At 40.7% G+C, this 13,540-nt stretch overlaps 2 protein-coding genes across 4 annotated transcripts in view; both read left to right on the top strand.

The window, feature by feature from the left end:
- Positions 1 to 2,036, top strand: part of ABCB10 (ATP binding cassette subfamily B member 10) — a 31,397-nt gene extending 29,361 nt beyond the window's left edge. Inside the window, exon 13 of the mRNA XM_019754783.2 lies at positions 209 to 2,036. Within this exon, the coding sequence (XP_019610342.2) occupies positions 209 to 467 (259 nt within the window). The 3' untranslated portion in view covers positions 468 to 2,036. The remainder of the gene's footprint in view (positions 1 to 208) is intronic.
- Positions 2,037 to 6,009: 3,973 nt separating this feature from the next.
- NUP133 (nucleoporin 133) overlaps positions 6,010 to 13,540 on the top strand; it is a 50,908-nt gene continuing 43,377 nt past the window's right edge. For all 3 annotated transcript variants that reach the window (XM_074316422.1, XM_019754781.2, XM_019754780.2), the window contains exons 1-4: positions 6,010 to 6,301; positions 8,785 to 8,903; positions 11,765 to 11,868; positions 12,933 to 13,037. In XM_074316422.1, coding sequence (XP_074172523.1) covers positions 6,120 to 6,301; positions 8,785 to 8,903; positions 11,765 to 11,868; positions 12,933 to 13,037 — 510 coding nt within the window. In that variant the 5' untranslated portion in view covers positions 6,010 to 6,119. The remainder of the gene's footprint in view (positions 6,302 to 8,784; positions 8,904 to 11,764; positions 11,869 to 12,932; positions 13,038 to 13,540) is intronic.

Raw genomic sequence — 13,540 nt, 5'->3', positions numbered from 1 at the left:
GCATGCAGAATGCTCTCCACTTAAATGACAGTGGTTCTGTGCAGCCAGGCGTCCCAAGCTCTTTTTTATATTACCGTTAGAACACAAAACATAGACGGGAGACCCAAGAGGGCGCAGTTACAACAGGCCGCTGTCGGTAACGGGGCACATGGGTGTACGCAGGCTGGGCACTGACGTCTTTGCTTTCTTGTGCGGCTGCGGGTCTCAGTGCGCTGGATGCCGAGAATGAGCACCTCGTGCAGGAAGCGCTGGACCGGCTCGCAGAGGGCAGGACTGTGCTGGTCATCGCCCATCGCCTGTCCACCGTGAAGAACGCCGATCTGGTAGCTGTTGTCGACCAGGGCAGAATTATCGAATGTGGGGAACACAAAGAACTGCTTTCAAAACCAGATGGGGTGTACAGAAAACTGATGAGCAAGCAGTCTGGTTTCAGCATGAAGGAGCCACTATTGGTAAGCCGAACATGAGAGGCTCGAAAGCAAAGCCGCACTGCAGGCACAAAGAGAACTTCGAGATGGTGTGGAATCGGTAAGGCATCCTTCAAGTTACTTGAAATATGAGTTTTTCCCAAAGTGTATAAAATATTGTCTTGAGATGTACCTGTTCTCAAGACATTTTTATTCAGAGTTTTAAGAATTGTAGCTTTCTAAATGTCTATAGCACTGAAGTTATTTTTAGGTTTTGTACTTTTATCTTGGAACATTTTAATTAATATAGCATGGCACCTTTTTTTTTTTTTAACCTGCTGTTACAGATTGAAACTATTGTCAAATGACAACTTTTAAAAGGGAATTATAAATAAAAAGCCTAATTATTTTAGGCCAGATTGCCAATCCTGATAATGTCATGAAGCAATCGTGACTACTATACATACAGAAATATTAATAGTTAATGTCTCACATGGTGAGAAGGGGACATTTGTATTCTCCCATCTCCTGTGTCTTCAAAGATGTGACAGTTTAGGAGTGTGTGTCCTTCTGGGATGAGACTGCTTGGGTGTGTGTGGTTTTCAACATTTTTGGCACATGAGAGGCTGATGAGTTTTAAAAACGGAAGAAGCCCCTCCTTGTACTAGGACAACTTCTATTTTCATTATTCACACATTTCTTTCTATAAGTACTATGGGAAGCAAGGCTTGAACTGTCATGCATTATCGAGAAAGATGTAAAAATGATTTTTACATTATATCTGAAGGCATGTATTTTGAAAATTATATTTGTAAAAATTATAAACTCCAATCCAGGTTTTATGGCTTTTTATCAGTTATTTAAATACTTTTGAAATTTCTTTCACTGAGGCTAAAATCCAACTAATATAATTAATTTTCAACCTTAAACATTTGAAGAAAGTTTAGAAGTTCTTGCTGTTCTGTAGCATATCAAGAAAACTTAAGAACTTGTCAGTCTTCTGTAAAGAGGATAATAACACTTGTTCTTTTATTTATGATGATAGTTTTATTCACCTAAATGTCTGAAAATTCCTAAAGCAATGCTGACAACCATTGGATTTGGCATATTTCATATCAGTGCTGTTAATTTCCTGTTGCCTCACGAAAAAGTGCTTTTTCTGCATTGGTGATGCCAGACCTAAGAAGTGGCTATGTGGACATAATTAAAATGGAGGTTTTCTCCTAAACTAAGTACTCATTAATCCCTGTGATACTGGAAGAAGAGACCACCAGTTCACAATAAACAGGGAGTGTTCTATTTAAGTCTACATCAGGGAATTTATTAATGAATAAAATGGATTCAATGCATAAATGAACGAAATGTTCCTTGATTTAGTAAACAGTACATCTGTGACAATCATTTTAGCAAACTTTACTTGTATTCTTTAAACACTCTGCTCTTATGCTATGGTTCTCAGAAAGCAAACAAAACACAATTACTAGGTTGGATCATAGGGAAATCTCTGTGTGCCATAGAAATAGTTACAAAATTGAATTTGATTATTATATTTTATTGTCTAATACAAGATGTTCAATTGTGTCTTTAGGTAACATTTATATCATGGATTAAAATTTTTAGTGAACTTTATCTGTGTCTGTCACTTCTTATAAAACTTTCTACTACATTCAGTGTCTTACTAGAATTTGACTATGGAGGTTCTGGAATGAAAAAACTAACATTACAAATAGAGAAAAGTAAGTAGTAATGACAAGTTCCATTCCTTTCCTCCTGATTGTTAATGTCCCCATTTCTCTGCTGTTTATAAACATTCTGTTTAATTGCTTAATAACTACCTCCTTACCCTCTGGGGACAAGGAGCTGCTGTAGAGTTGACGACAGTGGGCATAGTGTCTGCCTTGGAGGGGCTGCCAGTTTAGACAGAGGTAGGGAGGTCCGAGAAAATAATTACAGCAAAGCAGCTACCGTGTTTCCCTGAAAATAAGACCTAGCCGGACAATCAGCTCTAATGCGTCTTTTGGAGCAAAAATTAATATAAGACCCGGAATTATATCATATCATATCATATCATACCATACCATAGATCCGGTCTTATAGTAAAATAAGACCAGGTCTTATATTAATTTTTGCTCCATAAATCGCATAGAGCTGATTGTCCGGCTAGGTCTTATTTTGGGGGAAACACTGCTGTAACACTGGTTGACATCACTTGTTTTTCTGAGTGTCTGCACATGTTACCACTTTTCATCTTTTGACACTCCTGTAGTTTAAACAAATACCTACTAGATCTGACAATTAAGTTTGCGAACTTGTTGCAACGATGTTGCTAACCTTTTTTGATATTAGAGGGATTATTCATTATGAATTTGTACCAACTGGACAAACAGTTAACCAAGTTTACTATTTGGAAGTGCTGAAAAGGCTGCATGAAAAAGTTAGATGAAAACGACCTGAACTTTTCACCAACAATTCATGGCTCTTGCATCACGACAATGCACCAGCTCACACGGCACTATCTGTGAGGGAGTTCTTAGCCAGTAAACAAATAACTGTATTGGAACACCCTCCCTACTCACCTGATCTGCCCCCCGCCCCCAATGACTTCTTTCTTTACCTGAAGATAAAGGAAATGTTGAAAGGAAGACATTTTGATGACATTCAGGACATCAAGGGTAATACAACACAGCTCTGATGGCCAGTCCAGAAAAAGAGTTCCAAAGTTGCTTTGAAGGGTGGGCTAGGTGCTGGGGTAGGTGCATAGCTTCCCAAGTCCCCGTCGAAGGTGACTGTAGTGATATTCAGCAGTGAGGTATGTAGCACTTTTTCTAGGATGAGTTCACGAACTTGTCAGAACTCATATATGTTCACTTAAGCAATTTAGGAAATAAGCAAAAAGACGAAAATTTAAATCATGAAAATCCTACATGTGAAGATAAATTTTCACATTATGAGCTTAGCATTTTGTTGTCCACCCTCCCAGGCTCATCTTTATGTGCAAGGTCTCCTCTGACCTTGGACATGACTGGTCTGCAGGAGATAATCCCAAGTTAAACTACTATAGGCCAAACCCTTCTAAGTATACTTTTATAAAGTAGGCCTCCATTTTAGGAAGTCCATTTTATTCCATAAAAATGCCAAAGCTGTTAGAAAATAAATGAAAACAAATGTAAACATTACAAAACTTTAAGTGTATTAATAAAATACATGAAAACTACATTGTCAAAGTTCCTTTGGGGATTTTTTCTGCATGTTGTTTACATCTGAAACATTGTGATGTTTTCCTGGTAATCTCTGTTTACTCAACTCATTCAGCAAATATGTATTGTGCATCTTGTGTTTTGTTAGGTCCTGTGCTGGCTGCTGGCTCTGCCTCCCTCACAAAGCTAGTGCAGGGGTCAGCAAACTGCCACTTGCAAGTAAGGCTGGTTTTACAGCTTTAAATGGTTTTAAAAATCAAAAGCAAAATATTTCATAACACATGGAAGTTACATGAAGTTGAATTTTAGTGTCCATAAATGGAGTCACTGGAACACAGACACACTCATGAGGGCAGTGTCAAGAGGCTGCACAGCCTTCAAGCCGGGGACACTCACTCTCCGGTCCCTGACAGGTTGCTGTCCCCAGAGCTGGGATGAACAATCATCGTTCTTCAGTGTTTGGAGGAGTTTTCAACTACACTGAAATGGAGAGTTCTCTTAGGAAGTTCCATTGCCATTAGAAGAGAATGAGATGAACACCCTGGAAATGACTGGGAGTAGATAATTTCTATGAGTTCGTCATTGTCCCCTGCCTTTCGTTTCAATAATCTATTTACTGTGTTGCTGAGAATGGGATTCTAACAATTCTACCACATCTGCAGGGAATAATTTTGGCTATTTTTCTGTTGTTGATTATGGGATTAGCCCCATGTAAGTCAAAGTTTGGTCTTAACTGAAAGGGCTGTGTTTTAGGGTGTCCAGAGGGGAAGCACACCTACGAGTTCAGCATCTCACACATATCCACATGTCTATACTTGTGAGGCATTTTTATTTTAATAATACCGAAACTGCCTTTTTATTTGATAACGTAGAGAATATTTTCCTACATATTTTAAATACTCATTACACACATACATACTCTCATTAATCTACAACATTCTATGATGTGAATATGCTGTAAATCCATTGCTGGGCATTTAGCTTAGTTTCTATATTGTTTGCTACTATAAGCAATACTAGCAATATATATGATTTATTTAATGTTTTTCAAATAAACTTCCAAAAGTGAAATTGCCATTTTTAAAGAACATATACAAATTATAAATCTTTTTGATAGATTGTCATCTAAAAGATGATTAATCCCACCAGAAGCGTGTACAACAAACCTACTTCCCCACAGCCTTTCAACATGGGAAAATATTTCTGCTAATTTAACATTAGCAGAATGTTTCAAACATTACTACTGCTAATTCGATAGGCAAACAATGCCAATGGGTGATTTAATTGGCATTAATTACTAGTGAATGGAAGATCTTTTCCTGTGTTTTGGTCATTTCCAGTCTGATCTCCAGCCAGTTCACGCCTTTCAGATATTTCCATTTTTCTATTGGGGTGGCTTGCTTTGTCTTACTGATTTTCTTTAAACAGTACTGTTTCATTGGAAATATTTTTTCGTCAGCTTGCTTGCCTATTAATTTTGTGGGTTTTGACGTCCACAAATGGAGTCATATCTGTAATAACGTTATCTAATTCTCACAACTGGGTACTATTAGTAAATTTAACAGAGGTTCAAAAAGGTGACACAGTAAATAGCAGAGATGGAATTTGAAGCAAATCCCATTTAAATCCAGAGTCTAGACACTCTCAATTTCTACACCAGTGGGTATCGCAATGTGGTCCCCAGATAGAGACACAACACCTGGGAACTTGTTACAAATGCCAACTGTCCAGCCTCAGCCCCAGACACTCGGGTCCCGCTGAGCGGTGGGCTTAATAAGCCCTCCAGCCAATGCTGATGCGTACCTTTGAGAGCCTCTGCACTATGCTATCCTGTCGCCTAGATTTCTAGAGTGAGTGAATACATACAATGAGGTAGAAGATAAATACAGAAACGGCAGCCACTAGGAAAAAGTGGAACGCTGAGGGATAAAGAAGCTCTCGTACCGTCCCTAGGAACTGTTAGGAGCCTGAGGGTTTTCATCTAGATCTGGGTGGAGAGATGGACTTGTGGTCACCAGTGTGGATGAACCAGCACAGAGCTGAATGGGAAAAGGACAAACCTAGAAAAGAACGAACGTAACACTGAGCGTAGAACCAGTGTCAGCTTTACACTGTCCCTTCTCAACCTGGACCGGGGAACGACCACTTTTCATTCCCCGAGAGGCTCGGGGAAAAAGCGTGCACACAGACTCTGTGCTCCAGCGGCAGGAAAGCCAACCCCGCCGGAGAAGGCCATCAGCCTTTCCACTTCCGCTTCCCCAGGGAGCCAGGACTCGCGCAGCTCCGGACGGGGACCTGAGGCCCACGCCTCCACCGCGCCCCGCCGCTCTGCTCTACCCGTGACGTCATCACCACGCGCCCCTGATCCCCGCCTCCCGGCCACGCCCCACGGCGCTACGCTTTGACGTCGTTACAGCGCGCCTCACGCCTTTTGGGCATTCAAGTTCCGCGCGCGGGCCGAGCTCTGGTCCCACGGCCGGAACTCGCGTGCTCTTTGTCGCCTGTCTCTTCCGTCATGTTCCCGGCTGTCTCCTCTCCGCGGACTCCGGGACCCGGAGCTCGAAGGGGGCCGCTGGGCGGACTCGGGCCGGGCTCCACGCCCCGGGTGACAAGCAGGAAGGGTCTGTCCCTGGGGTCTGCAGTCAGCTCCCCAATGCTCTTCTCGCCGGTCGGCCGGCGTAGCTCGCTGAGCTCTCGGTAAGTGATGGTCCCCAGCTGGGTCTGGGAACCCACAGCGTCACGGGCCTCGGTGGGTCTGATGGGGCAGTGTCTCCAGAAGCCTCTGCCACCGGAGGCGGCGAGGGGGGTGCCAAAGTATTGGGAAAATAGACTTTCGGCGCCCTTGCGGGTTATTTCAGCCTCCTTGCATGTAATTCATCAGTTGAGGCGTCGCTTTGCACTTTTCATGGGATGCTGTTTGTTTAGACGTGAAGAACAAACTGGATTTGAGTCAGTAGTTTCCTGCGTCCCTCTTACTACCTCTGTGATCTGGTGTAAGTTACTCGTGACTCTTAATCTGCTAAATGGCGATAATATTATCTGACCTGAGCCTGCTTCGTTAATGCCAAAGAGGCAATATGAAATGCCACGATGCAGCTGTACAGTGATGGTGGGAATGAGGACCTCCAACTCTGGAAAATCATTATGGAATTACATACAGTACTAACTGCTGTTACTGTCTGCTGGTTGGAAATTATAAAAGGCTTTTAGCTAGAGAAGCTAACTTGTAGCTAAATTAGTAGGAAAAAGGCTTTCCATAAGCAGTGAGATCAGTAAGAACACTTTTGTTACCAAGTACAAGCTTGGTGCACCAGTGCACATCCAGAGCCCACCCCAACACCACTTCTAGAACTTTAGAAGAAGGTAACATGTTTCCGAGTAGTTTCCTCTGAATTCGTCTGTCAAAAATGAATTTTCCCCTGCAGGAAAATGTTAATATTGGATCTTCAACTTATTGTAAAATTTATCTAAAAAATTTTGCACTATTTTAAAGGCGAGATGATTTTTAAAGAATGCATGTATCCTTGACTTTTGCGTTTTGAAAAGTGATCTTCAAAGTGCCGATCTTGTTAGTGTTTTCTACTCCTTTGAGAAAAGACAGGAAATAAACTCGTACTTTATATAGTGTGTGTGTGTTTAAATTTCTGAACCTTCTGGTGATCATTTAAAGAAAACCTTTGTGAAAAAAAAAATGGCAGCGTGAGGTGAGCCTCTGTAAAGCTCCCCTGGAATTTACAAAGAATCAAACAACAAAAACTCCACAAAGGACTCCCTGCACAGCAGACAGGCAAGACGAAGAGGCCCACTACCGACTGAAATCACCTACAGGTTTTCACATCATACTTTTAGAAGAAAGAACAATAAGATCAGCGTCAACGGTTTAATACAAGGGAACGTTGGGCTCATCCTAAGATGGAGGTCTCTTTCCTGCATTGTTTGTTTTAGTCCATCTCTGCTCCCCTATGATGGCTGTGACCTTGGGCCATGTTGATGACAGTAATCACAGCTACAGTTCATGCAGAACCTACCTCTGGCTGCCAACAACCCTGCAAGGCAGGTGGTGGTACATTGTGCCGATGAAGAAACTGAGATGCAAAGAGGGAAAATTGTTGGCTGAAGATCACAACCCAGAAAATGGTGGAGTAAGAATTTGAACCCAGTTTGACTTACTCAGAGTGCATGCATGTAATTACCTTGGTATGCTACCCTTCAGCCTAATCAAGGTCACACAGCTGGTTGGGATCCAGACCAAGGGCTGACATACTCCAAAAGCCGCTACTCAACCTGCTTCTAGCATCGATATCCCAAAGATGCCTCTGAAACTCACCCATGTTCTCAATTAGCAAAGCAGCAGTCAGTAATACTAAGATACTTTTCAGTTTTATGTATAAAATGGGCTAGTAATGTACACTTCATATAATAGTTACCAGGATTAAAGCAGATAATAGTGTTAAAAAAAAAAGAAAACGTTTGTTATAATACTCTGTTGGTAAACAAAGCTCTTGACCACTCTGCATGTGCATCTCCTAATTTAATCTTCATGGTAAAAGACAGAATAACTTTCATACTGGTAACTTTACATTATCTTTCTGAATGTTAAAATGAAGGTGAGAAGGAAATATAATTTCTACTGCCGTATCTACTGTTGAAGACCAGGTAATGGCAGATGCTCATGACCCATTTAATTTCTTGCTTGATTATGCAGATCTGGTAGATTCTTATAATTCTAGTGGTGATGAAGGCTTAAAGATAATCTAATTCAATGTTTGTAAAACTTTTGACCACAGTGTATGGTAAACTATTTTATATTCTATTTTGTTTTCAAAAATATCAATTGAGACCCTCAAAATGGGCTGCAATTTGAAAATCACTGAGCTACTCCAACTTTCTTATTTCATAGCTGAGGAAGCAGAGTTATAAAGACCTTAAGTGTATACATCATGCATCTAAAAACTAAAGTTTTAGGGTCTGAGGCCAAGTTTTCCTAAATCCTGTCAGTCTTTTTTCAATGAAAAATACATATACCTACACCAAATACATGAGCCAGAGTTGTTTTCATGGTTATACCTCTTCTTTCTTGTTCATCAAAGATCTTCTCTTTACTGTGAAAATATGTACATAATAATTAGGCTAAAGGAAAGTTTAAGTTGTGGTGAAGTCCTGTGGTCTCTTTTCTTTAGAGGAACGCCTACACGAATATTCCCACACCACTCTGTAACCGAGTCTATGAACTATGATGTGAAAACCTTTGGCTGTGCTCTTCCTGTTAAAGTCTTAGAAGTCCTGACATTGGCTGAAGGTGGGTGTTCTTTTCCATTTGCTTCTATTAGCAATTCACATGGAGCCTAGTTCTAGCAGGAGGTTGAAATTTGTGCTTTCTCTGATATGCCTTCACCTAAATGGAAAAAAAGAGATAACCTTTTTGGTTTTTCACTTTGAGACATATGAGGTATGATTAAACAAAACGAATGTTTAAATTAAAAAGAATTTATTACAATAAAAGAACATTGCCATTAATCCCCCTCAAAATACTCCCCCTCGCTTTGACACACTCAGTCCATTGTTCTTGCCTCTTTCTGAAGCAGTTCTGGAGTCCTCTTTCATGACAGTCTTTAGTTGCTCTGTCATGGATGCCTTGATGTCGTATATCATTTTGACTTCGGGGAAGAGCCAGAAGTCCCACAGATCCAGTAAATAAGGTGGATGAGGACACACCATAATGTTTTTATTTGACAGAAACTGCCATATACCAGAAGCGATGTGTGACACAGAGCATTGTCATGATGGAGGATGATTTACGACACACTTTAAAACACACCTCTCAACCATAGCTCACACCTGACTGACTGCACCAAACAAGTTGAAACTTGTCATACACTTACTAAGGTTCGACATGCCTCTTCCTGTGTTGAAGGTCCCTGCCTTTCCGTTGAGTGGCACTCAGCAGCAGCATTCACCATATTTTATGATCACAACGGAAAGGCTCCCTGTCACACATCGCTTCTGGTATGGCAATTGCTGTCAAATAAGGTCATTATGGTGTGTCCTCATCCACCTTATTGAACAGATCTGTCACCATGAGACTTCTGGCTCTTCCCCAAAGTCAAAATGACCATGAAAGGTAAACATTTTGAATCGATTCAGGACATCAAGGCATCCATGACAGCACAACTAAAGACATGAAAGAGGACTTCCAGAACTTCTTCAGAAAGAGGCAAGAATGATGGGATAAATGTGTTCAAAGCAAGGGGAAGTATTTTGAGGGGGATTAATGGCAATGTGTCTTATTCTGTAGTAAGTTTTGTTTTAAATTTAAACATTTACTGTATTTTTTATCACACCTTATAAAATGAATTTGAGAAGCAGAATGAGTTCATTCTAGCAAAAATTAAATCTTTGATGGTTATAAGTACTTTATATGCAACACTGTCCAATTTCAAAAGTTAATTGAGTATATGAAGTTTAGCTTCAAAAAAAACACCTAGTGCCTCACATATATTGGGTTTAATAGCACAGTACATTCAGGTCTTGGCCCCATTTCTGGGTCCTGTGCAGTGTCCCGGAGGCTGTGTGCACAATCCACAATGATATGTGGTGTGCCTTTAGAAGATTCTGGGCGGAGTTAGAGTGGAAGTTTGGAGGATGCCATCAGCATAGGTTTCAGAAAGGGGACATTAGGATGAGGGGCTGCGTGACAGGAAGAGCACAGTTCAGAGCATCCTCAGTGACCTGCCGAACTCATTTTAATGAAGGATTCAACTCTAGAGCTTTGTGATTTTCTGGAATGTTTTTCAAACTGCGGGTAGTGCCTGAAGTCAGTTTAGTGATTTATAACCAGCATTTTTTAAAAAATGGATTCAAATAGAATGCAGACTATCCGAGTGCATCTCATAGCATGTAAGTAGCGCGTTGTATTTACATTGTGTGCACACGCGTCATGACGTAGAACGTGTCTCATACTGTGAATGACAGGAAAGTGTCAAGGGCTTCGTTCTGGAAGAAGGCTCTTCCTCCCCCATCAGCTGGAACTCCGGCATCTTGCCTGTGAGTCCTTGGGAGCTTCAGCTGTGGCTCTCAACACGCGAACTTCTGCTGACCTCTGTCTCGCGTTGTCTCTGTTTGAAGTATGTGCAATACATGTTACGTTTCTTTCCCTCTAAAAACACGTGCAGTGTATAGTATACGTTAAAGTCTTTAGCATACTCCTGGGTCATGCCTGCAGGCTGTTGATCACACGTCGCACCCAGCCTCAGAGGAGAGCTCCTGGAAGTCCGGGAGTATAAACAAGCGCTGGGGAAGCTTGAAGAGCTTTCCCCACACGAAAACCTGCCAAGTGCTGTGTGTTAAGTCACAGCCCCCAAGGGCTCGGCAGTAGAGGATTTGGAGGTGCAGTAGAGGATTTGCAGTGCTTTCAGGAAAAATAAGCATATATCAGAGCAGATACTCCAACTCAGCAAAAGCCCACACTTCGCCTCGGCATGATTTGACATTTTAGCTGGTGCATTGCTCATGCCTTTTATTTTGTGCCTCTTCCCTGCCTTTAAGTAAAGAGCAAGGTCAAATTAATTAAGTGTCCTGGGCTGTTAACATGTTTGTGAAGGTTTGCCTCCAAAGCTTAAGGGAACAATATGCTAATTTAGTTTTGTCCGTATGGAATGTAACCCTGTAGATCTCCATTTAATGAAGTAATTTGTCATACTTTCAAAGAGGTCTTATTTGAAAATTGTGTTGTTTTGAAGGAATGTGATTTTTCCTTAAAATGTTTTATGTGTTTGATGACCGGGTGTGTTGTTTATGATGCTTTATCAAAATGAAATTATGAATGCTTTTAAGTATTAGAGAAAGTAAGCTATCTGTTTATAACAGAAATTAAGAAATATTAAAAAGAAGCCCAACATACACTTTTTGTCTTTAGATGTAGTTCTAAAAGTGATTTTCAAAGTTAAATGGATGTCTTCTTTTGGATAGTGATAACTCTTGGATTAGTCATGAGTATTTTTTTGTTGTGAATTAATCTGTTTCATGAGTAGTAATTTTTGTGGTGAAGAATGTGGCAGTAAAAATTTTGGTATAAGGAGATTTTAACAGTTGCTCTTGTTCATACATTAACTGTGGACCTCGTGTTTTTCTTTGTGTGTGTGTGTGTGTGTTTTTCTTTAGATGATGACACGCAGACTGTTAACATATATGGAAGTGGATGGGCTTGTCTCGTCTGCAAAGAGAAGCTCATTATTTGGAAGATTGCTCTGTCACCTATAACGAAGGTGATGGCTCTTTGGGAAGGTGGAAGGAGAGAGGACGGAAAGCCAGTTGGCTCTCATTTTACCCTGAATTTTTAGGGTTGTTGGAGGACAGTAATCTGAACCTCCTCAAGCATTATGGGTTTGCATTTTCATAGCAATGTGAAATACTGAGCGTGCATACACACTTGTGTACCGGGAAGCAGGTTTCTCCCCTTTAATGATTTTAAACAAGGTCCATGTTATTTAATAAAATTAGAGACATTGAAACTTTTAGTGACTGTCATGTTAATTGGCCTGCCTAATGAAGTCTGAGATTAAATGGTATCCACATAAGTTAATGGACTCAGTTTATGTCTAAGAAGATAGAACTGTTCTTCACTGAATCTACTGACTGATGATTAATAAAGAGCAAAAGAATGTGTCCAGTGTTTACAGTTGCTAGTTTAACTTCCATTTGTCCGTTTCTCACACAGAGGCTGTCATTTGTGTATCTAATGCCTTATCCTTGTTGCCAAGGATCAGACATACTCTCTTGCAGTCCTCACTGCTTACGGGGCCGCTGTTACGTAGGCCTCGCGACTCCTGAGTCCCTAAGCTTCTCACGTCTCCTGGCCTCGACCGCTGCCACCTAGAAAATGGGATTTGTGGTTAGGAGCACATCTGACGGCCTGATGATTCAACAGAGGGAGGCTGATACTTGACTGAGTCTAAGAAATATTTTCTAGGCAACTTGGTATAATTACTCTAGTCAGCTGATTTTAAAGGTCAAATAAACAAGACTAGGGTGGGAAAATTCAGTAGGAGCCTAGGCACTTCCCTTAACCAACAAATTGGGAAGAGATTGAGCTAGTTGATATTCAGGATGCCATCTAGCTCTTAAGGTTTCCTGATTTTAGATCTTTTACGAAAATTTTTTAGTTACTGAAAGCATAATCAAAAACGTGAGAAGAAAGAATATTTGTAGGATGATATTTCCAGCAATGAATCAAAATGTAAACTAAGCAGAGAAAGGAAATAGTGAAGTCAGATGCATTTTCAAAAAATCAGATTTGATATAAAGGTCTTGGTTTGACTTTGTTCTACAGTTACTTTGCAAAGAACTTCAGCTGCCACCTAGTGATTTCCCCTGGAGTGCTGACATGGTGGCACTCTCTTACTCTGCCACTTCAGGTGACGCACATTCTACTCAGGTAGGTGACTTAATGCTTATTGAAATAAAGTGTTTTTAAAATGAGGGAGTTGGAGTAAACGGGAAATGAGACCCTGTGGTATTGGAAAGAGGTAGACAGACAGGACAGTGGACAGAACAGAGCAGAGTACACAGGCTCTGACAGGTGCCAGAGCAACTCCATGGAGTCGGGATGGTCTTTTCAGTAAATGGCGTTGGAACCATGGGTCAACCTTCTGCAAAGAAAACAAATTTCCCTCTAAACCTCATACAGAGATAAATTCAAAATGGATCACAGATCTAAATGTAAAACATAAAACTATAAAACTTTGAGAATAAAATAGGAGAAAATTATCATGACCTGGGGTTAGGAGAAGAGTTCTCGGAAATCACCAAAAGCATGTTTCATGAAAGAGAAAAATGGATTGGACTTCATCAAAATTAAAAGCTATAGACTGGGAGAAAATATTGGTAAATTGTATATTCAACAAAAGACTTCTCCAGAACATAAGAAGAAGTCTCAAT

This window comes from Rhinolophus sinicus, linkage group LG12 (assembly GCF_036562045.2).
Source record: "Rhinolophus sinicus isolate RSC01 linkage group LG12, ASM3656204v1, whole genome shotgun sequence".
NCBI classification, from domain to species: Eukaryota; Metazoa; Chordata; class Mammalia; order Chiroptera; family Rhinolophidae; genus Rhinolophus; species Rhinolophus sinicus.
This window is presented reverse-complemented; position numbering and strand designations above follow the sequence as displayed.